General features: G+C 36.4%; 1 protein-coding gene across 2 annotated transcripts in view; it reads right to left on the bottom strand.

Annotated features, from left to right (window-relative positions):
* The window catches only part of LOC109049597 (adenosine deaminase RNA specific B2 (inactive)), a 155,512-nt gene that overhangs the window by 9,006 nt on the left and 120,907 nt on the right, over positions 1-25,599 (bottom strand). Inside the window, exons 4-9 of one of the 2 annotated variants that reach the window (XM_042751613.1) lie at positions 19,896-20,010; positions 11,774-11,942; positions 8,685-8,836; positions 8,147-8,315; positions 2,069-2,250; positions 602-1,666 (exon numbers count right to left, since the gene is read on the bottom strand). In XM_042751613.1, coding sequence (XP_042607547.1) covers positions 1,638-1,666; positions 2,069-2,250; positions 8,147-8,315; positions 8,685-8,836; positions 11,774-11,942; positions 19,896-20,010 — 816 coding nt within the window. In that variant the 3' untranslated portion in view covers positions 602-1,637. Of the gene's footprint in view, positions 1-601; positions 1,667-2,068; positions 2,251-8,146; positions 8,316-8,684; positions 8,837-11,773; positions 11,943-19,895; positions 20,011-25,599 lie in introns of those variants that run through there. The other variant, XM_042751612.1, reaches the window with a different exon arrangement.

Consider the following 25,599-nt stretch of genomic DNA (forward strand, 5'->3'; position numbering starts at 1 on the left):
GCAGGCTTCATCATTTACTGTCAGTCACAATGCTGTCGTCTATCCATCATCCAGAGTATTTTACACGAGATGCTGCTAAATGTGATCACTGTGTTTGACATACGGCTACTCTTAAGTGCCACTTCATATCTTCTAAAAGTGATGTGCTGAAGTATGTGACCTGCATTTAAAGGATATCTTCAGTAAAGTCATACACAGTCTGAATTTTGCTAACAAAGAGAATCATTCAAGAGTTTCGCAGTACAACGTTTACCATCTAGACACGGCACTTTTATCTATATGAGTCTCCAGTCTGAAACATTTGTGCAATTGCTAGTTCAGTCTGGTTTATGCTGGTGAATTCTTTGTTGCAGGTGAACCAGCACAACTGATCTGGTGAAGCAGATTGACTAGCATTATACTGTTAAAACTTGTTGATAATGAAAGTCCTTCTGCTTAAGATAGTTATGTAATTTGGTTAAGCTAATTAAAGGTGTGCTGAGTAAGTTCTGTTTATCAGTAATCTTTTACTAGCTTTTCTTTATTTGAGTAGTTCTTGACTATATACTGACACCTACTGGCCTGGATGTATGAGGTTTACTGCTTCACAAAGCAGTTTGAGTTTGTTTTGTTCCTTTACTTTCTTGTACATAAACAATACATTGATAAATTCAGTCTAAAGGATTTTCATGCATTGTTGAAGCTGGCTGTCGCATCGCTTGCACCAACCTTTATTTTTCACTCATACTAATTCTGTTTGGACCAGTAGATCGCAACCTCAATCACACAGAATAAAACTTTTTTCTTGAAGACAAGTATGTCCAGAGTTTTCATCTCATGTACTGTGTGTATATATTTTGAATGATATTTCTCAACCTTTAAGCACCTTCGTATTCACACATTTATTAAATATACCTTATTTGCAAACATGCTGTTTTTTGGAGCTTTAATCTAACATTTGTATTATAAAATGCAACCTGCATTTAGTAAAACACTATTTAATGACCTCCCCTGTGCATAAGTGAAACTAAATAATGAGTCGATAATATACAAATAATGAGTCACAGGAAAAGTTTGAAGGAAATACCATTCATTTTTATTTTCCCTCAAGCTGTCTTCATTTACTGTCACTAATGATGTTGTCTATACATCATGCAGAGTATTTTACACAAGAATGCTGCTAAAACATTAAACGCCATGCTGTATTTAAGATAATATGTCTGCTGTGCAAATCTGAGAATGTTAAGCACAGGTATGTCCACTGAGGACAGCCTCATTTTAGCTTCCTGACTGAAGGGGTCATTTGCTTCCCTTACGATAAGAGATCTCGGCCGCTTCTTGGGAACTCTGCACCCTTTATGATGCCTAAAATAACCAGCCCATTTTCCCCAACAAGAGAATCCAGACAAAGGAAGAGAAGCTCATCAATGGTGGTCAAAGGGGCCGTGCCGGAGATGTGCGGCCCACTGGGCGTGAGAGGAAGAGTGAATGGATCGCTGTCCTCTTCAATGGCAGTGATAAGGTGTTTGATGAGATTGATTTGGAGGATGGGTAGATCCAATAGTGCAGTCTGTCTGCCATACTGAGGCTCAGGAGAGCAGTTTAACAAAGTGATGGAGCGAGACAGAGTGTCCTCCATGCGCATAAGGTCACGTCTGCTAAAGCATTGGCATGGTCTTGGGTTTAACTGTGCATTCAAACCATACATTTTATTAATATGCGCGTTCCCTTGGATTCAAACCCACAACCTTGAGTTTGCTAGTGTAACTGGTCCTACTTGCACAGCTCAGAGTGGGATTCAAACCAGAGTCAACTGGCATAGTGTGCCAACAAGTCACTAGTGAGCATCTTAAGGCTAGGGAGTGAGGTTTACAAGCACAGCTCTTACTATTTGGCCTCTATTACTCTCACACCATCTTTAGCCTCCCATGCTGATTGATGATGATTAGAATCCCACTTGGAGAAGTGTGAGTGAGACCAGTTACGCTTGTATACAGGGATCTACTGGTCAGCAGGGACCTAAAAAAAGTCTAGTTAGAGTCTAGCTAACATTTAGAAGATGAATAAGAAAAGGGTTTAAAGGACATACCACTCAGTAGAGGCTGGTTACGGTGGTAGCATGTAGGCAGAGGGCCGACTCTCTCCAGCCTGTGGTTCATCATCCTGGAGAAGTGACCCGTGTGTCGTAGGCTGCCCACCGTCAGGCTGTACAGATACACCGGTTCCACAAAATGACTAAGCAATGCCCCCTGCAGGCCGAGCACATTCCACCTGTAGAGAATGTAGAGGGGTTAAGAAAGGTGTAGTCTAATCCCAGACTTTTGAAAATGTGCAAAATTCTCTCCATGAACAGCCCATTTAAGGTTTGGTCACAATAGAGAAATTTCAGTGGAATTTCATGGACAAAGAAAGGTCCACTGTCTGTTTTTCACTCGTGTGGCGATGTATGAAGCACAACTCACACAGAATGTGTGTTAATGGCAAGATTCTGCCCATAAACCGCCCATTTAAAGTGCCCCTATTATGCCATTTCGAATATTGCCTTTCGTGCAGTGTGTAATGTAGCTGTATGTGAATGTAAATGTTCTTCAAAGTTGTAAAATCCAAAGTGCATGATAAAGTTATTGTCTCCCAAAAGAAAGAATCAACTCTGAACAGCCTAAACGAGTTGTCAGTCGAATCATTGGAAAATTAGGTGAAATCAAATGATTTTGACCTTGCATGCATGTAAACCTATTATATGAGACTCCCAAAACAATATTAGGAACCCTAAAAATGGCCTAATAGATGCACTTTAAGGTTCAGACACCTTAGTAAAATTTCAGCAAAATTTTGTCGGCAAAGAAAAGTCCATTGCATATTTTTAATCATGTTACGATGAACAACTCACACAGAAGTCACTTTCAAACCAAATGGCTTCCTGTTGGTTAGCGCCAAGAATCAGCTTGTACAGCATGATGGGAAATCTTTCACGCTCATGCAAAATTCCAGATCAAGTGGATTCCTATGAAAATGACTAATTTTTGCACACACATATTTGTGAACCGTGACTGCAACTTGAACCAGAAAGACTCCTTGTGATAAATGTGTGATTGCCAGCGACTATTTATTCTTTAAATGTGCTCTTTGTATTAACCCAACCACTGTGGAAATAATGTTAAGACAGCCAGTCAGATTGAAGCCTGTGATTTCAGCCAGTTTGTACCTGTTTTGTGTGCAATATGTATCAGACGGCCTGGTTTTAAAATGGACAATACATTTTAAATAACTAAATTTAGTATCTACACAGCATTACAAGTTAAGATAGATAGATATTGTTGCATTTGATCACAGGCTAAATTCAGAATGCAGAATCTCAACAGACAGAATAAACATTTTGTTTTTAACCTCAGACTGTAAGCTAATGTATTTATGAAAAGCGCAATCATTTACAAATATTAAGCAGCTAATTTTTACATCATTGTTCTTTTGCTTAATTAATGCCTCTTTATCATGCCGGTAATGATTGCAGGCTCCTCTCTCTCTCTCTGTTCATCCCTGTTCATGAATAATAAGCCATTATAGTTTTTGCTTTCCCAAGCAGTCAATTAACATGGGCCGCTGTTCAAGAGCTGCCGCCCAGCATCTCAAATATGGATCCGTTTACCTGAGCAACAATCTGCTTGTGGAATCTCCTGCTTATTCAGACAAACTGATTTTTTATTCTCTCCCTTTCTGTCTCGGATTCTACCAAAATAGAAACGAATCGGCCTTGCAATATTAATTTACACAGGAGGCAACGCTGTGAATTAGAAACATCTTTTAATTCTCTTGCAAGAAAAGCCATCTGGCTGCTGTAGAAACGTAACGGTGGGAGCCTCCTTCATACCCTCCTCCTAACCTCCCTCACCCCCCCGTCTCGCTCTCTCCCAGCACCCCCTCCAGTGCTGTAAAACGGCAGGCCATTAAAGTAATGTGTTCATCTACATAAAACGCAAATGGAATATGACGGATCATATTCACAGGCATGCCATTTATGCCTTCAATTAAAGCACTCATCAGCTTAATTAAACATCCGCTCCACTCAATCAGCTCGGCATACCTTACTGCCTCTGAACAATAACAACACCTATCTATCATAACTCTGCAAAAGTAAGAAGCTTTCTGTATCGAGTCCAGACTCAGAAATCAATCAGGGGAATCACCTAATCTTATACAAACACCACAATGATACATAAACAAATACCATGTCATAATTTTATTTCATATTTTATTTTATTAAAAGTTTACACCCTCTAATGCATTATGTGGCCTTCTTGAGCATCAGTATGTTTTTACCTTATAGTAGTGATGCAAGAGCCCCCCAAATTGTCATCCATGTGAAAAGATGGATCACAAAATCATATTGGAAAGGGTTCAAAAATGCAGAAAATTTAGGAAAACCAAAGAATGGGCAGGTGCTTGAGGATTTTTCTGAAGAACAGCAGGCAGTTGAACTACTCAGGATCAACCAGGGACTCATGAACTAACACATTAACATTTATGCATTTAGCAGATGCTTTTATCCAAAGCGACTTACAGTGCATTCAGGCTATACATTTTTATTTTTTTTTAATCAGTATGTGTGTTCCCTGGGAATTGAACCCACAACCTTTTGCATTGATAACACAATGCTCTACCACTGAGCCACAGGAACACAAAACAGAAAGACAGTCGTGGATCATCCAGGAAACGACACACAGTATTAAGATTCAAGGGTATGTAAACTTTTGAACAGGGTAATTTTTATTAATTCAGTTATTATTTTGTCTTGTGGAAAATATATAAACATCTGTTATATGTAATAGCTTATTCAGGACAGTATTAAATAAACAATAACATGCAACATGGTTCGATACGACAGTGGTGTCACAGATCGGTACGTTTTTGATACGGTTGGTAGTTTCTTACATCGCAATATTTCTGTTTTAAACCATGAAGGTGAGCCAATGGATATCACATAAGCAACTTGCAAACTTTGCGCAAGAGTTTAGTAGAATGTCTTAATCTCAGTCAATTTACTATATGCAGAAAGTGAAAGTAAAAACGGAATGACGGAGCTTTCGGCATCTGACGCTGCATATTCTCTCAGAGACGACGAGATACGAATCTACTTCAACATACGCTGATAACGGTATATAGCTAACGGTTTTAATTTATTCCCTTAATATTTCTCTTGTGGCCCGTACATAGTAGGAACATTTTATTTCATTTTTGTTTGTTTTTTTGAAAAAAAAAAAAGCCTAAAAAAATAAGTATGTAACAGGTCTTTTTTTTGGCAGTAGGGTTCCATTATCACAGAATAGCTTTCCTGTGGCCGAATGGAGGCAGTGGAGGAGCGCGGGAGGGTGAGATGGAGGATAATAATGTGAGGTCAGGGAAGATGATGAAGGGATGAAAAAAATGAGTGCGACTAAGGATGAAAAAGAGGGTGAGCTGGTTGAGGGCAGTGGAGATGAATGGAGTTGGTCTATAAGGGACTATAAGGACTCTAAACCTCTTTTCCAGCCTGCTCTTGATGGTGACCTTGATCAACGACCCCTCTGAGGTGTGGGCTCAACAAAAGAGCGGGATAACTCAACGGGATATAAAATGGAAAAGGAGTGGCACTCAGGAAAAAAAAAAGATCTGGATGCTCTATTTTGTCTTATTCTGTGTGTTTTTTTCTAAAGTAATTACTTTAACCCCGCACCATGACCTAGCCAGATAGAATCAGACCCTTGTGGTCCTGGCCGATGCAATCTGATTGGTCAAATTAATGGCCCAGGGGATAGAGCTTCACCTTAATGTGACTCTGTGTCCCTGTGCACAGTCGAACATACACACATTACATGCAGGGTTGGGTGATTCACTGGTTTAAAAGATGCTGGTAGGAATTTGTCAGCTGGTATACATTAAAGCAGGGGTGCCCACACTTTTTTTGTCTGGAGATCTACTTTTCAAATGAGAAACTCACCGAGATCTACCAAGTGAAAAATAAATAAATGATAAAATACATATAAAATAAATAAATAAAAAGGCTTGTTGGGATTTATCTTTATATATTGCATTAATTTAATTTGTAATAAAATATAATAAAATAATGTTCTATTCTTAGTATCTCTATAGAACTAAGAATAGAATTTACCTAAAGAATTTAGAATTTACCAGCATTTTCCTAAAACAGTGGTTCTCAACCTTTTTTACTCCAAGACCCCCTCCTCTCCAAATCCTTACTGCAAGCCCAAACTTTTCTATTCACCAAATCCTTTGTATTTGTTATTACTTTTCAATTACATAAATTCAAGATAGATTTAAACATTTCATGTTTTTTATTTTTTTTTATTTTGCAAACATAATTTGCAAAAATGTCACTGCAGATATTCTATACAACTTAAAAGTATGTAAAGCTCAATCATATAATAATTTTAACATACAAGCACAAGTCAACCTGCCATACCAAACAATACCACAGGGGGATGCCAAAGGACTGCATATACACCTCTATATGGGTCCATTCAGAATCACTAAACACACCAAAATACAAATGAAAATGAAACCATTCTGAAGGCGGCTCGACGCCACAGAGAATAGTTCCTCTGTCAGAAAAAGCTGTACAATTTAATCTTTACAATTATAACAATTCTCATTATTGTAATGGGGAAAAAACCTGATTATGAAAACTCATGCATCATTTATATTATAATCAACTGATACTGGACAGCATGTTTTTGTTGCACTGCCTTTAAGTTATGCTGTTTTTTTTTTTTTATGTGGATAATGCTTATTGTCATACAAATAATGCAACAAAGTAAAAAAAAAAAGAAAAAAAAAAGGGTCTAAAACCAACTTTATGCAAAATTTCTTATTTTAATCATTCTAGACCAAAGGACATTTTCGGAATATTAACTCCATATTAACCCTAAATGCATGACATTAACTGATCATAGCCTTGACTTCAGTTTAAATGTGTGTAACAGTACGAGTAATCAGAAACCTTCACAATCAAACTTCTCAGGTTGTCAAAGCTCACATAAACAAACAAAGTCAGCTGAGGGTGGTAATTAAATCAAGCATATGGCAGCCAGCTCAAACACAGCTGTGTGTGTTGGAGATGAGTAAGTGTGTGTGTGTGTGTGTGTGATCTCTGGGCAGTGCGATTCACACATTTATAGAAGGTGTGGACTGAGTGTCAACGAGACAGAAGTGTGAAAGCAACTGAAGTAACCACACTCTCTAGCCGAAATGCCTCAGCAAATATCCATCCGCTCACATCACCTGCAGTGTCCTTCTGATGTCCAGAAAAGCTCTGAGGGCCTTAAGATCATGTAGAGTGTGACTTAATTAAAACATGACTAAATGTCCCAGGAGAGAGACAGAATTAATGATGAGAAACTACTCTAAAGTTGAACAATCCCTACCAGTTTTACAAACTGAACGTAATGTGTAAAGCTGCAGTCTACATATGAAATGCAGGTGCATATAAAAACAGAGAATGCCCATGAGGACACAGATTAACAGTGTGACGTGTCCCATACAGAAGCTAATTATTGAAGGATTATCAATCAAAGCACAGGCATCATCATAAGACAATAAAGGTGATCATTCCAGTCCCAAACACCATCGGTTCGGATAACTCCCTTCCTCAAGGCAAATATCACGCCAACCTTTCCCTCAGCCATTATAATGGCGTATAAAAGTCAGCGTATTTAAACGAAGCTATTTCTTCCTCATAAAAACTAATCCTCTAATAAAGGTAAACCTTAAATCAATACACTGTCCAGCACTTCACAAATCATGCTTTAGGGATGGTGAGCCTACTCTCTGAGGAAAAAAGGTAAACAAAAAAACCACAAATAAAATATATATTGCATTAAAAAATCTAAATGAAATGAATAAATAAAATACAAACATATATACAGTATGATAATTGAATGCAAATTCGAATGTTTTCTACATACTGTAGCAGGTGAAATCAGTTCCAAATCTCTGTAAAATAGGAACTGGCATAAATGTGGACTTTAATTCAGAACACTTTATTTCACACATGGGATCAGATAGTTGATTTACTGTCTTCTCATAGCGGGAACGTCCAGAAACAAAGCTGAGACCCGTGTTTGATTACTCTGTTTTCTTTACATGTGAATGTTGCGGTGTTTTTGATCCTGACCTAGAAATTTTGTCGGTGCATGACATGGTGATGAGACGTTCTCCTTGAAGGACTCCGTCCCACGTCTGAAAGGGACCAGTGGACTTCACGGGCAGCGTACCCTCCCCAGATTCAATCTTTGTCCGTAGGTGGCTGTGAAACTTCTTCACCAACTGTCTGTTGCTGTGCACTGTGAAAAATTCAAAAGGTGTTTGAATGCATAATTTATTCAAAAATACACTTAAAAATAAAAATAAAAAATAAACTCCTGTTTAACTCCTCATTTATGAATATATGACTTAGTACCATATGATTGATATTTTCCACATATTTTAGCCTACAATGTTCTGTTGAATTTTAAATGCAACAAAACACTGAATGAATGAATAAATACTGTACACACATTTTCCTTAAACATTTTCCTTTTGGATTAAGTTTTAAAACCCCTGAAACCAATGAACTTGACCAAAGTAGTACATAGCATCTGAACACTTCTAAAAGTCAGTGTTAGATACAGAAGCGAGCAGAAGAGATGATACAGACAAGTGAAGAATCTTACAATCGGAGGTGATTTCATACGGCGAGTTGACACGGCCGTCCCCGCAGGGCGACGTACTGATGTACATGTGGAAGAGGACGTTCTCTCGCAGTCTCAAACAGGAATCTTTGTGCCGTACGAAGATCGATTGCTCCCAGTCCTCTTTCCTTTTTTCAGAGTGATCACAGACCGCAGGCGGGAAGAGAGAACAGAAAAGGGAGACATGAGAAAGAACCACGTCTGAAAGCGTTCGGCGCTCACATTCCTGGATAATAATGGGCCGAAGACACAAAGGAGACAAATATTGGCCTTGCCGCGACCAAGGCTAGTTCCATCACTGTCACATTCCCCTCTCGCGCGCTCTTTCTCTCTCTGGTACACAATCTCAAATCATTACTCTGTCAGAACAAGGTGAATACAAATGGCCGAGACAACAGCGAGCTGTAATTCTTTAACCCAGATGATCTGTAGCTAGTCAGCTGTAGGGAGGACACGGCGTTTCCTGCAGAGCCGCCCCACTTTTACACATACAGTATCATCGTAATTAGCATTAACGCCTCACTGTGACATCTTACAAAGGACGTTTTGGAATAGTGCACGAGGTGAACTGCGCACGGGGAGCGCATTACATACGCAAACATCATCGTCACTAATTGGCACCTAAGCTGTGTTAATTAGGCAAACGACCTGCGATGTCAAGGGTGGAGTCACGCTGCTCCAGATCTGTCTACTGTGGAAGGTGCCGATGGCCGTCGTGGTATTTTATTTGCCGAACGTAATGACTTATCTTCCAAACTAGACTCCAGACCCATTTAGTGGCAGATAATGCACTCTGGGAAGACGCATATGCAAATATGACATTACATGAGGCTTTTCTGAGCAGCAATCTGCTACATCGAGGAAGACATTTAGAGTCTTTGCTGCCGCACAATGATACCTCCAACACCAGACCAGACTCAAATGATAATGTGTTTTCTCTAAGAATGAAGAATTAACACTTTGGAACGTACAGCCAAGTCCTTTGCTGGGTGCGAAATGTGCTTCTCTGAGAAAATGTGTTGTTTGCGTAAAGCTCTACGGGAGTTTTTCAGGTTCAATATGTGTTAAGCTCTCTTGACAACCTCTGTGACATGCTGTTGATTAATGCAGCAAATCATTTTGATTTGGAGTGAAAATTGAGCAAATATCTTGTTTACAGTAATGCACTTACTATGGAAGTTGAGTGGGTGATTGGTTCAAAAACATTTTTTGTTATGCTGGTAGAAAATCTCTTCACATCTGATACTGATCACTAAGTTAAGTGGTCTAAATGTATTTTTATGTATTTATATCATCTGTGGAAGCCATAGAAGCATAAAATGTTCTTCCAATCAGATCCCTCAGAACCTCATCAACGTGTTCCATTATGCTATTGCAGACCAAATGAGAATGGAAGACATTATTATTGTAATATTATGCTCTTTGGCAACTGTAATATTTTCTCACTCAATGAGACACACTTTATATGTGACCCTGGACCACAAAAACAGTCTTAAGTGTCAATTTTTCGAAATTGAGATTTACACACCATCTGAAAACTGAATAATTATTATTAGGATAGGACAATATTTGGTCGAGATACAACTATTTGAAAATCTGGAATCTGAGGGTGCAAAAAAAAGATGTCCAAATGAAGTTCTTAGCAATGTATATTACTAATCAAAAATCAAGTTTTGATATATTTATGGTAGGAAATTTACAAAATATCTTCATGGAACATGATCTTTACTTAATATCCTAATGATTTTTGGCATAAAAGAAAAATAGATAATTTTGACCCGTAAATTTTTTTTTATTATTATTATTATTTTTTTTGGCTATAAATATACCCCAGCGACTTAAGACTGCTTTTGTGCTCCAGGGTCACATGTGTCACGATGTGACTTTATATCACATTGCAGTACAATTACTATTATCTTTGAAATTTGGCTAAAATGTACTGTAAATGAACTAAGCATTTATAGTAAACTAAAATAAATACTTTGTAAATTATGTATTTATGTAAGTTTGGTCAATAATGAACAGTAAGACACTTGTTACATGTACTTACTATTGTAATAATTAATTATGCATAATTGCATGCAAGTAACCTTAAGACAAATCTTAACCCTAACCCTAACCATATAGTAAGTACATGAAGGTAATTTATATTACTCAGTATTTAAATGTATAATTACACTGTAAAAAGAACACAAAATAAAGTGTAACCTAATTTACTAGTGCCCTTTTATTTTATTAATATTATTATCTGCAATTATAGTTATTTTTAAAAATATACTTTAAAGATTTGAAGTACACTACAAGTGCACATTCAATACAGTTAAACACACTTCCTTTTCACAAGGGTTGATATGGACACAGACACTGTTTACTGTGCTCATCTACCCAGAAATAGTAGTTTCATCTAAGAAGACAATATATACATCTTTACAGCTCAGATAACACTATTTTTTTTTTGTGCAGACAAAAATAAGTGCTTTAGAAAAAATACACGCTGCATATTTCTACTTGACTTCCAATGTAAGTGCATTACCACAAATTAGATTTCACTTCTTTTTACAAACCGATACACAAGTTGAAGTCTTTTTTCTGCGGTACATGTGAGTTTAACTTGATTTGAACCCGGAATATCCCTTTAATGTTTTGGGGAAACTTAATGCATATCATAATAAATCACTTCATCTGTGCATCTATACATCATGCTGTTCTCTAGCATGCAGTTAGTTTTCATTCCTCATGTCATTTTTTTTAAAGCTGTTTCTTTGAAAAACAATCTATTTTGCATCATAACATCGCAGTTTACACAGTGTAGTTACTGCATTGTGTGTACAGTATGTGTGTGTAAGTTTAGGTTTATTCTTATTTATCTTACACTGGGTTCAAGTTTGTCTTCAGAAGTTACAGTAGCTAAATTTGACAAACCCTCCCACTGGGAGCGTCCTCACAAGGTAAAATGACTTATAAATAAAATAAGTGTTTTCTTTCCGGCATAGTGGGTAGGGTTTGGGTTAGCGCTCATAATTATGTAAGCTTTATGTATAAATGATCAAATGTAAATGTGTGTCATTTACCTGAGGTGTAACTCTAGCTGGGAGTACAGGAACCGCAGCAGGGCTCGTCTGGTGGTGATTTCAGCGTGACAATCGTTGACCGCCAGACCCTGGTCACTGATATATTCTCCATTAATGCATTTAGTGCCGGTCGATAGCGCCACCACTTGGGCCTGTCTCAGATCCAGACCTGAAGAGCACAAACACATGTGACAGCTTCATAATATTGGATCCAACAGCAAATAAATGCAAATAAATTCCCGTTCACACCAAGAATGATAGATAACTTTAGCGATAATTATATTGCCGTCCACACCAATGGATGATAATGCTACATATACATAAATGTTTCTTGAGCATGGTATTTGTAAAAATATTTGGTTTTTGAAGTTTAATGTGATACTTGTTTGTGGAGTAATGATGCTGAAAATTCAGGTGCGCATCACAGAAATAAATTACACTTAAAAAATATTCAAATAGAAAACAGTTGTAATAATATTTCACAATAGTTAAGATTTCTACTGTATTCTCTATCCCTATTTGCCAAGAATTCACAATATGCATTTGCGTACTTGCATCAAGTGTTCCTGGCTTAAGGATTAGAGAGAAAATGGAACCAAATTTTAACCATTTTTGGTGGAAAAAAAACAAACAAACAAAAAAAAAAAATAATATATAATTTATTTTTTTTTGCACCAAAAATGGTTATTTTTTTTTTTTGCACCAAAAATATATATATAAATTTGGTGTATATATATATATATATATGTGACCATTTGAAAAATAAGCAGCATGAACAAGGTTTTTATCAGGACAGATACTACTACAAGTTCTGCTGTAGTCCACAATAAAAGCTGTTCTTTGCTGATGTTTTTTACACAAGGATGAGTAGCTCCTAACTTGCTGTGGCCGCGCTGGTCATCAGTGCACAAAGCTTTTCTGTGACATTTTCATCAGCCACAGCAAGACGAAACCCACAACGCCGGCACAAAGCATCTCCACCTGCCACGGCCCGCTGTACCTGTCTCACAGCTGCTCGGCCACGATACGGCACTGGCAGGAGGACACAGGCTTCGCTGGGATTTCTGTACTGAGAACAGCTCAAGCGTGTCAGCGGATGTCTCAGCATGCTTAACCATAAAGCTCTGTGTGCTGGAGAAATATATATATCTCCCCATCGCTTCAAAAATTTAGTGTTCGCTGCCTCATGTAGACCTGCAGGCTAGAGGCAACATATGAGCTTTTATCAGTCGGGGCCCAGACGGAATTGCACGCCGTGGCCCGGCCACCACCAGCGCGGCTCGCTGGCAATAACAATAATAAAAACTAATATTGAGGTGGGGTTAAAGGCATAGCCTTTGAAATCCATTCTTCCACCTTTCACTGCTCGCTGAAACGAGAGAGAGAGAGAGAGAGAGAGAGAGAGAGAGAGAGACCATGAGAAGAGGAGAAATAGATGAACACGAGTCAGAAAAAGAGAGTCTGGGTCTTACGGAACCATAAGTCCAGATCAAAGCAGTCAATAGCTCATTTTTTCATACTTGTTGATATAAGGTTTTCTGTGGAGCACTACATGTATTCATAAACTGTGAGTTTAAAAGGTTGTTTCATTCATAAATGGATATTCTGTCAAGCATTTTTACAACCTAATGGCATTCCAATGTCATATGCCTTACTTTCTTCTGGAAAACACAAAAGGAGAATTTTAGCAGAAGGTCCATTTAAAAAAAATAAATTAAAAAAAACACCACATACCTATAAAAAAACACCATATATATTCCTAAAAGTGTAAATACATGGAAGTTTTTAAATCTAATTTTTAAGGTTTCTTTTTTTACAATCACAGTATAATAAAATTAATAATTAATAAATATGATTGCTTTTGCAGAATTGCACCACCTTAAATAAAAAGGTAAAATTATCAGATATTTTAAGAGATTTGTTGGCCTCTTTGATATCTCCTGCATAATTATTTATGTATGTTTCCACATATATATATATATATATATATATATATATATAAAATTATAATAATAATAAAATAAAAAAATAGGCAAAAATAAGCAAGGCTGCATTTAACTGATCTAAAGTGACAGTAAAGACATCTATAATATTATAAAATATTTATATTTCAAATAAATGCTGCTTTTGAACTTATTTTTCATCAAAATATACAATAAAATAAATATAAATATAATAAAATAATAACATTATTATTATTTAACATTGATAATAATCAGAAATGTTTCTTGAGCAGCAAATCAGCATATTAGAATGATTTCTGAAGATCATGTGACACTGAAGACTGCAGTAATGATGCTGAAAATTTAGGAATTAATTACATTAAATAATTATGGAATAAATGACAATATATAAAAATCTGTGATTTATTTGTCATTTTGATTTGTTCCCACTCCCATTCATTTTAATGAAAAGAGTGCCATTAATATTCTTCAAAATATCTCCTTGCTGACAGAATTTTATCTGTGTGAGAACACAGTCCTAATAAATAAAGCATTACACTATTTTTTTGACAGTAATGATAGCATTACTGTCCTATGTGACATGCAGAAAGGGAAAGAGAATCCCGGTACTCCAGGAAAAATAAATCCTTGAGGAAAACAACGCCGCTGCCCAGCAAAAAACCATCACAGTGAGTTATGCACTTCTTTTCGTACACTATTATAGCAACTCTACCTTTCCATCTATCAAAGACAGACTCAAACGTCCCAAATGTTCCTCTGAAGACAAATGCCAGCTGGTTCTGCTTCAGTCTCCACCTGCCTTACCTGATCTATCCCAGCATGCATCGGTACAGTGCACAGCAGGGACCCAGCATGCCTAGGTTTTGTGTTCAGGCATCTTTATTCAACAATCCCCCAAAGCAAAAACACTTCAGAAAAAAAAAAGTAAGTTAAAAGGCCCCAACCACCTCACTCTCCCAGCCTGTTCTCTCCATGCTGTTCCATTTAATGATAGTTTAGATCAATCTGGCGATGGCAGAGAGAAAGAAAAGAGAGTGTGTAGTAATTTCTCTCTGTACCGGCATGAAATTGTTGTAAAGGCTCTTCTCTCGGTGTGAGGGGGTGGTGAGGCCTGTGGGCACTGCTGCTTTTAGAAGAGCAATAATCATCAACATCTCTGAGAAAGCACATTGTGCCAGTGAGGTGGGTACAAAGGCAAACACTCTGGATGTGAACATGACTGCCGTTCTCTTTACCCTTCAGCAGACCGCTGTGTAAAGAACAGAAAAGAGAACATCACAGTATCAAAGGCAAGTGTGCGAAAAGACGCACTATTGGAACAACTAGTAGTCTTTAAAACAAATAGTCTTTAAAAATAGCTCACCAAAATTGTTTTACATTTGCTGAACATTTACTCACCCCCAGGCCATCCGAAATTAAGTTCGTTTCAGATTTTGAGAATTTATCATTATATCACTTGCTCACCAGTGGATCCTCTGCAGTGAATGGGTGCCGTCAGAATAAGAGTCCAAACAGTTGAGAAAAGCATCACAACAATCCACAAGTAATCCACACCACTCAAGTCCATCAGTTAACATATTGTGAAGCCAAAAGCTGCAAGTTTGTAAGAAACAAATCGAATAAAAAAGACGTTTTTTAACTTAAAACCATTGCTTTTGACTGAAATACGAGTTCTCTATCCATAATGTTGTTTTCTCCAGGAAAAAAGGTGTCCCAGCTGAATCAGGAGGGAAATATGCATGGATCAAGCAGTGTTTACAAGCAAAAACAATTCTACACACAAATGTAATTTTCATGTGAATGGGGATGGATTTATTTTCACTGGGGGAAGCGTTATTATGGATTATGGTCTCATATTTCGGTCAGAAATTATGGTTTAAAGTTTAAAAATCTCTTAATGGAGAAATGGTTCATTAAAAACACAAATCTTTTCATTTTACATAACGTCAATTAACAGATTGGAGTCTTGTGGATTACTTTTAGATTATTGTGATGTTTTTATCAGCTATTTGGACTCTCATTCTGACGGCACCCATTCAGAGGATCCACTGGAGAGCAAAAGATGCAATGCTAAATTTCTCCAAAAAATGAAGAAACAAACACGTCTACATCTTGGATGGCCTAAAGAGGGAGTGAAATATTATTTTAACAAAAATCAGAATTTGTTTAGAAGTAGAAAGACATGCCTGAAATAATATACAACTTTTTATTTATTTATTTTTAATGTGACTGTTTATTGCACCTTTAAATAACATTGTTTTTTAAAGTTTGCATATACTGTTTTCTTGAGTATTTTATTTGATGCATCAGGTTTTTTTTTCTTTCTCTAGTATGATATAGTGAAAATATGGAGCTCATAATCAAGGAGGAAAAATCAGCTTAATCTAGAAATGTATATATAACTGCATCAGCAATTTTATCCAGATTATATGGCCAAAACTAAGACTAACTAAGACTAAGACTAAATTCTAATAGCTTGTAAAGTGAGATCTTTATAGCAAAACAGCAGAATACATAAAATACATATTAATATCAGCTGTCACTCTAGAACTCCCATTTTTAATTGATTTTTTTGTGGGATATTTGTAGAATAAATGAAGTATATATTAATTTCAGCTGTCACATACAGCTGTGAACTTGATCTATGAAAAAAGCAAAATTCTTATAATAAAACTCAGTAGCAACAAGATTCTTATAATATAAACTACAACAGAGACAATACTACAGCTCAACACTCTAACCTTCACTGCTTTGCCGTCAAGAGACACCAGATTGTACCTCTTCATGGAAAGTGGCGTATACAGTGCAGTATTCAGTGAGAGGAAAGAGTATTCCACTGTGAACACAGCCACTGTCTGTGCAGGACACTATTAATCAGCACATGGGTCACTCTAGCGGAGGTCTGTCAGGGGAAAGCCCATATGCTGATATGAGCTTAATAAGCATCATTACCCCCGCGTTTCCTAAATGAGTTTTGTTTCGCAAAACAAGGAAAGAATGCAGTTCATCAGCTCCTTTATGAGGCCATCAAATCATAAGGAATCATTAGATGGGGTTTTATGCATCCTCTGCTTTGGGAGGTCTAGGAAAGTCCACATTGGATTGGATGCAAATGACACAGTGTATTTTTTTTTTTTTTTTTTTTTTTTTTAAGACACAGAAAGCGATTATTTCAGAAAATTGATGAATTTGCATTAAACATATTTTCTTCAGGGGTAAAGCAAATGGCCGAGGTCATCGTCTACCAAGTCATTTACATGCCATTAGTTATAAAGAGGCTCATGAATTGATCCTTTACAAGTTGCTCTCGCATGATAAAATGTTTGAATATTAAATAAGGTCAAAGCAGTGCACATCATCACCATTTACAACTTGTGTTCCAGAGATAATTCCTACCGAAATGGAAACCTTTGCGCAGATATGGCACACTTATATAAAATTATATGCTTAGAGAATGAGCTTCATCTTATCACTGTCAAATATTGAATCTGACTTGTTGACAAACAGTTAAATGTGCAAATTTTCTATAATAGTTGACCACATTATGGTTTTATATTATTCTTCCATGTTCCAATATATATATATGTATATATATATATATATATATATATATATATATATATATATATATATATATATATATATATATATATATATATATATATATAAATATATATTCTAATTCTAAGTTTAGTTAAACTTTTAGTAAGCTTTAGTCTGTTGTGTGTTTTTTTGCCATTTATATATTGTTTTTTTCTATTATTGTTTTTTTTTATTCTGCATTTATTTTATTTTATTTTATTTTATTTTATTTTATTTCAGTTATTAAGGAAATCTCTTTTGAATGCTTTCCGCTGTAGTTAACAATAAAAAATCAATTCAATTAAATAAATTAAAAAAAAAAAAAGTTTCAACAGTTTTCAGCTTGCCTTAAAATTTTAAAGGGATAGTTCACTCCCTTTAAAATTTAAAAAGGGATAGGACACTTGGTTGAAACAACATTTTTTAATTCATTCATTCATTCATTCATAAACGGTTCAAAACATGAATATCTGTGAAAAGCAATTGTGATTTCTGAATTGGCAAATGCTGAATGGGGAGTAATTGTTGTATTCATAACTACACAACCTCATCTTCAGATTCAGAACAAAACAAAACTTTTCAGAACCTGGTTGAAATTAATATGCATTTTCCACCACGGGAATCTGTCTTTCCACTTCCCAATTGCTCTAAACACAATCATCTGTTCTCCAAATGTCGAAGCAGACACGTCTGGTTCCCTTTACCAGCCCTTCAACTGTGCATCTGATGTTCAAAACCAAAATCCCAGCATCCGTACCGTGCCTGGTTGAAATAAGATTATTCACACCATCTGATTCAAGCAGTGTCTGTTTCCTTTACGTTAGCAGATGAAATAATCCAATAAGAGTCCTGTGAGGAGCACTTTCGCTCAGGTTATGACTCCCTCTGCGAAAGTCTCGCAGTTCAAAGTTGGACCCGCATTAATATTCCACCGGTGCCCGAACCAGTCTAAAAGATTCAATAGATGCTCAAAAAGCAGTGAACAGAACCCCCAGTGTTTCTGTCAAGTTTGCGTGTCTGCTCGCCTGCCACAAATTCTTGGGCACCAATGTCTGGATCTTTGAAGATAACAGTCTTAATAAACATGCTCCGCAATTACTGTGAGGCAGACAGAGCGGGAAGCAGAGAAAGAGAGCGAGACAGAGCAGCGAGGACGGGGATTAGGTCAGATCTCACTGAAGTCTACATTGATGAGCTGTGGTCTTCAAAAGAAAAACTTGATACTGATCCTGCAATGGCTCCTGAAAGCCTGCAGCTGGGTCTTACACAAACACACTGAAACATCCCGTCAACCTGTCACTCCTCGGCAACTGAGCCGTTTTAATTCATAATCGTGGGATATACTGTATATTTTAGTAGCAATACGCCAATAAATATGGATAGTGCAAGTATCCCTATTATTTTTGTATTGAATTTTTATTTTCTTACACTTGGGGGTTGGTGATTTGAAGCAGCATCTTATCACGGAGATACTATTAATAGAGATATTCTATTAATATTTTTAATATTTTATTTTATTTTTATATGCTTGGTTTTCATTTTATATATATTCGTTTTTATTTATTTATCCTATTTCATTTATTCTATTTAAACAAACCGCTAACCCTTAATGTTATGCCTACTGATCATTCCTCTATTAATAAGATAATTTATAATTATAGCCATTCAACATTACAGAATTACTGAAATTATATTATTTTTATCCATCATATATTACCAATTACAGAACATTAACAAATTTTAATTTGAATTAATTTAAAATGATATTCACATAAACACATTCTAGTAAATGTCATATGATCACAGAAATTAGCATGATTTTTCCAAGCCCTTACTAAATATTAGACTTTGGCATGTGACTTTCCAACACCATTTTGTTCTGTGGACTGAATAATACCCAAAATCATGTGATCATTGTGATTTTCATCTGGTTAAAAATAAAAAACAAAACAACAACCCAAAAAAAAAAAAAACCCTACCGATGCATTTCAACCACCCTAGCAACCACATACAGTAGCAACACACTAGTTAAAGTGAGTTCTGCACAGTCATCTAAACAAAACAAATTTGTTTATAAACAGGTTTCCCAAACAGTTCCCTTATCTCCCGTTGGTCAGCTTCACAGACCCCACACCCATGTCACTGGTTGAGCTGTTGCTATGTCAGGATGGTTGGATGCTTATAACATTGTTTTGATAGCACCACGGATACAAAGTGTTCACACCTTCCAGGGGAATCAGCCTATGAATGACTAACAGTTCACGCTGAATATCAATCTGGGATAAAGGAAAGTATTTTAACATCTGGAAATATTGCACACATCACCTTTAATATTGTTCTAAAGAATAAAATCCAAGACTTCATTGGCTGTAAATCATTTTAGTCTATTCTCCATCTGCTCTTTGACTCCATTCTGATATATGTGCATCTTTGTCTGTTGCTTTTTCACAGGTGATAAAGTACTAAATATTTCATCCAAAGCTCCACACTCAGAGGACACAGAGACTTAGAGGTGCTTTCTCTACTCTTATTGAACTTCTTAAATAATTCACAGGCCGATTGAAATGATGCCATACCTCTGGTCATGACGATGCCCGCCAGGCCTTTGTGACGCGCGTGCAGCAGCGAGGAGCAGCCGGCCAGCTCTGTGTATTTCTCTCGCACCAGGTGGAATATCGCATCCGCAAACTCCTGCAATTCACAACAGGTTCTTGGTAAGTTTGTTGCCTTATTAAGAATATATGTTCATATATGATACCATATCATCACACTGTAAAGTACTGAAAACAATGTATAGTAACTTCCAACAATAATTTTAAGTAACAAACATTGAATGTTCCATATCAGTACAACAGATGGTTAAATTCAATTGTGAAGGTAGTTGAAAAGAAAATATGAATATTTCCAAAAAATTTACATTCTGAACCAGAATTTAAATTGCACAAGGAATTATTATATTCTATAATATTTTATTAATGCATATAATTAATGCATATATCTGTTAAACATTACATTATAATTTTTTTATAAATGAAAACTATTGTAGAATTTTTCAGAGCAGTGAGTGCATGTATTTCAAAAACAAAATTAATTTAAATTCTGCTTCAGAGTGGATTTTTTTAAATGGATATTCATTATTCACTTATTTATATATATATTGTATGTAATATATATATATATATATATATATATATATAAATACATACATACATACATACATACACACACACACACACACACAGTAAATCTATATAAAAGCAAATAAAAGTTAAAAATGACATAATAAAATGTTAGAATACAAATACATACAATATTTGCATGTCACCTTTTTCATTAATTATTTTTTTTCATAGTCTCGATATATACACGACATCATAAATATATAAAATATACATAACATCTGAATCTACAACAATTAATGCTCTGTTAAGTAATAAAATAAAATGACCAACAATATTGTAAGTGTTACTCTGTGTGTGGTTGCTGTTACTGTTGCATTAAGATTAAAAATAACTTCACTAGATATTGCATAATAGAGATTTTACATGCCACAAATCATATATATCATTCATATTTCATATCAAATAAATTAAATTCAGCAAATAGCTTTGCTATTGCATGATCACACAATGACTTTGCCCGTGGCGTTTTTTTTTCCCCTCACCAATATGGTGACCCAATTAATTTGTGTCAAAACACCGGCCATCAATAGAGTAATTGGAAGGAGAAGAGACCAGGGGCGCGCTCATGGTCAGCCATTTATCTGAGACACTTTCACTAATGGAACAGTGTGATTAGTTTGGTAGCATCTCAAATGGACCATCTGTCCATTGCTCTGAGCTCAGGGTTCAGGCCGCCAGGCTGAAAAATAACCTGGACCCTGCGTTTGCTTTCACCAGACGGGCTCTGGCTCATCCTGCCCCGTACAGCTGTTCCTGAACCTGTGCGAGTGCATTTTTCATACCACGTCCACAACTGATGGTATTATGTGGCTGTTTGTGGCAATTAATGGCTTATGAAGGCAAACACATATCCACACAGTACATACACACACAGTGCCAGATGATAATTATGACTTCTGAGGGGTGCGCCAAGCGTCTGGTGAAATAAAATGGAGGGCAAAAACAGATGCACCTCTTTATGAAGGATGTTCACAGTATGTAGCAGCTGATGATCTGATTGGAGAACAGTCATAACACAAAAGGCATGTTCCTGTCTGTGGACCCTGAATGACATTTAGCAGAAAAGCACTTTTAAGAAACACTTTTATACATTAGATGCGTTGTATTTGAGTGAATCTTCCTAAGCATCATGCTTTTTTTGCTTTAAAGATATTTGTCATAATTGTACTTCCATATTCTCCCCTACAAAGGCAAAGCACATTAGAGAATTTTTTTTTATTTTGTATTAATTTTTCATACACTATTTTAAGAATTACATATTTTTTTTTTATGTTCAATTATTTCTATCCAAGTTTAATGAGCAGCAACAACTAAGTAAACCTTTCAGCTGTATACAGCAACAAACCTCTTAGGAAATGTCTCATACTGTACAACCTAAACATAAGAACAAAATGATGCTCAGTCTAAGGTTAACTCACAGTTAAGCGCTTCTTTAGCCTGAGCTTGCCAAGCCAGCAGACATATTTAAATGCCTCTCAGTGGTAATTAAACAGTAATCCCAATGTCACCTTAATAAAACATCTTTTATTGGTGACATTAAATGGATTAAAAGGGATGCCAAACATTTCCACACTTCAAAGACAGAGGCGTGAGCTATGGTTGGACTGATGCCAGATGCTCATACCTCACTGTGCTGGAGATCACCTCTGATGACTGGAAACAGCTACATTTTTACATTTTCTTTGGTAGTTGAAATGGCATTGGTAAACAGTTACTAAGGTGTTGTATGTGTGGATTTTAGCGTGTTGTGCTATTGCTAGGGTGTTGCTATGTTGTCAGGAGTGTTTTCTAGGCTGTTCTGGGTGGTTGCTGTGTATTCTGCTCTTTCTATAAGTCACACGATTTGAGGTATCAATTATGTTTGTAGCAATGGGGCAAGGTTTAATACTAAGGTTAATTGAAGAAAAAGTAATTGCGATGCTTGATGTGTAGCACCACTAATAAACACACACAGTCAAACACACAAAGGGGGTAGAGGATATATGCGATGGAAGGAAAGAAGCAAAGATAAAGAGGTAAATGGAGGGAAAACAAGCCCCAGCATTGGCCATTTCAGGGAAATTAAGTGGCTTCTGTCTTTTGTTTGCTACATGCCAACAACACATTATGAGCTTTTAAATTTCAAAGACTTGTCTCAACATGAACCATTAATGGCAATCAAATCATTTGATTCCTTTTGAAGATATGCCACAATAATGAAGTCTTTTGCATACATCTGTATTCACAAACCTGAATGCAGAATAATGTCACACTGATTCAAAAAGGGAAACTCTTGCAGGTAATGGACTGAAATTAGTTATCAAAGACAGGAATAAAATATTTAGAGCACTCAAAAAGGACTCTAATACCTTGAAAGAGGCCATGAAAAGGAAGGAAAAATCAAAAGCAGAAAAATGGCGATTTAGTCTCTGGCACATTGCTAGAGAATTTGTCTTGAATGTTAATCAGGCAAAAAAAAAAAAAAAAAAAAAGAGCTCTGTCAAATCAGAGAAAACCTGCAATCCAACTCCTTTCAGTTTGAAAGGTGTGGATGCATGTGACGAGACAAAAAGAACATCTGTGATGTGCGGTGGTTCTTTTTGCTGTCTAGGAAAAAAATTAAAGAATAAAACACAATGACATGACACACACTTAAGTATGTTCCTGCTATATTTAGCTTTAACCATGGTGTTCTACCTCTTGTAACTAGTAATAAATTTAATCTTCAATCAACCTGGGAGTTTGCTATGCTTCGGTACTTACAGTATGATATATAATATAAAATAATCAAAAGGAATTTCTATAAGATCAAGGACACACCTATAATACACCTTTAAACTCACACTTTAGTTCTCCCAGTTTGGAAAAACAAACAAACAAAAAACAGCCAAAACCAGCCATGCTGGCTGGCCGGTCTTAGCAGGTTTAACCCGATCAAGCTGATCTCCCAGCCTGACCAGCTAAAACCAACCTGACTTGCTGACGAAGTGATCAAAAACCCTCTAAAACCAGCCTGCAAACTAACTATGACCAGGCTGGAAAACCATCTTAAACTGGTTCAGTTGGTTTTTCAGCAGGTTAAAGCAGCTGTTGAAACAAAACCTAAAGCTTCAAATTGGTTGTTCTTCATCAACAATAACTAAATTAGTGTTCACATGAGCAGATGATAAAGTTCTGTGTATTAAAAGCTCATGCTGCAGTTTTGTCGCCTTTCACTTTAAAAGCTAAAGCTCTTTAAAGCAGGATTCTGATTGGCTGTCAATATTTCTATCACTAATCAGGTGGGAGAAAAATGTTCTTAAAGTGATTTCAGTGATTTTGTACCATTGTTCCATTATAGTTATAATTGGGATGGACTCTTTATGGACTCTTTATTACAGTTATCGTTATCAACCTTGGTGTGAACAGGCCTTTAAGCTTAAAGTGGTCATGTCACGTTGCTAAAAATAACATTTTGTGTATTTGGTGTAATGCAATGTGTATATGTGGTTTAAGGTTCAAAAAACACATTATTTTCCACATACTGTACACTATTGTTTCTCCTCTATGCGCCGCCTTCTGAAACATGTTGATTTTTACAAAGCTCATCATTCTGAAAAGAGAGGTGTGCTCTGATTGGCCAGCTATCCAGTGCATTGCGATTGGCTGAATACCTCAAGCGTGTGACGGAAATGTTACACCCCTTACTATACGGTGATGCCGTGATCCAGTGCGACAAGACAAAAACAATAAAACCCATTACAAATGAGGCATTTGTTGCATCCAGTGGGGACATAATTACAGATTATAATGACTTATACTGTCTTTTTACGCATTGCGTTGCGTAAACAAAACCATTTGTCTGCATTTGTGATTGGTGAAAGGACAAACAACAAGCACTACTCTACGCTCAAAACTCGCGTTTGAATCATCAGTGGCAAATTCTTTAAATATGAAAACATACATACAGGCTGTGAGTCAGAACAGCTGGCATTGTAGTTTCAGGAAACAGTCCTCCGTTAAATGCGTTGCACACACACAAATATTTGGTTTGAACTGTTCTGGAACAGTGTTGTAAATACAACTTAACCACTGATTTCTAGTTGTGCACTCTGTCGAAAGGTCAAAAAAAGTATTTTCGCTTTCACAACGAAACACACAGCATCTCCACGACATGGCGGCGGCAGCAACAAACTTACTCCTTTCTTTGCGTGAACATTTGGGCAGCGTTATGCAAATCTTCCCACATAGTGATGTAGACATGTGGGGTGTGTTTAAACGAGGCGTTTTAGGAGGGCGTGGATGATTCTTAACTTTTATAAAGAATATCTATTTGGGTTAGAGACTTTAGTCTTTGTAACTTTAGGGATCTTATCTATGCACAAACAGCTTGTAACACCCCAAAGAGAAAGGAAAACTTGAAATCGCATCATATGACCCCTTTAAGTAGAGGTTTAGTTATAATTATTAAAGTTATACTACAAAAAAGCATCAACTGCACAACATTTTAACAGTTTCTTTACAACTCTCTTTCCAGAACTCGTATTCCCAAGGTAATGTAGAATGTCAGTAGCACTGCTGCCGTCATCTCTCCTCAGATGTCAATATTGTGCCAGGAACACAAATGTCAACAGGGAAATTTTCTCGACTGATCCCTGACCCAGAAGTCTATCCCTTGGGGGCTTCTTGCTGACAAAAGGGTCCTGGCAATGCATGACTTCCTCTGCAGGGAAAAGTGTATGGACTATGCAGAAAATACCGCTGCCTGCTCTTCAGACTCAGGTGAGGGTTGGGATTTAGCTCTACAGCATGAGAACCAGAAGAGCACACACTGTTTAGCGACCAACTTTACCCACACAGAAACAGAAAAAAATCTTGATCTTTTTTTTTTTTTTTTTACCAAGGTAAAAGCCCAAAATGACATATTGAATGGTGATTTAAAATGCACAAAAGTGCATAGATTCAATGTCGACCAATACACTACAGTGCATAACCAGTACATTGATATGTAGTGATAAATAGACAATAACAACAAAGTAATGAAGGAAAAATGAAACAATTTTACATCATTATGAAATTAGCATTTATATCATTATGCTTTTATTGCACAGGCCATGTCAATAAATCTCAACATCCTTCA

The sequence above is a fragment of the Cyprinus carpio genome, chromosome B24 (genome assembly GCF_018340385.1).
Source record: "Cyprinus carpio isolate SPL01 chromosome B24, ASM1834038v1, whole genome shotgun sequence".
Taxonomy (NCBI): Eukaryota; Metazoa; Chordata; class Actinopteri; order Cypriniformes; family Cyprinidae; genus Cyprinus; species Cyprinus carpio.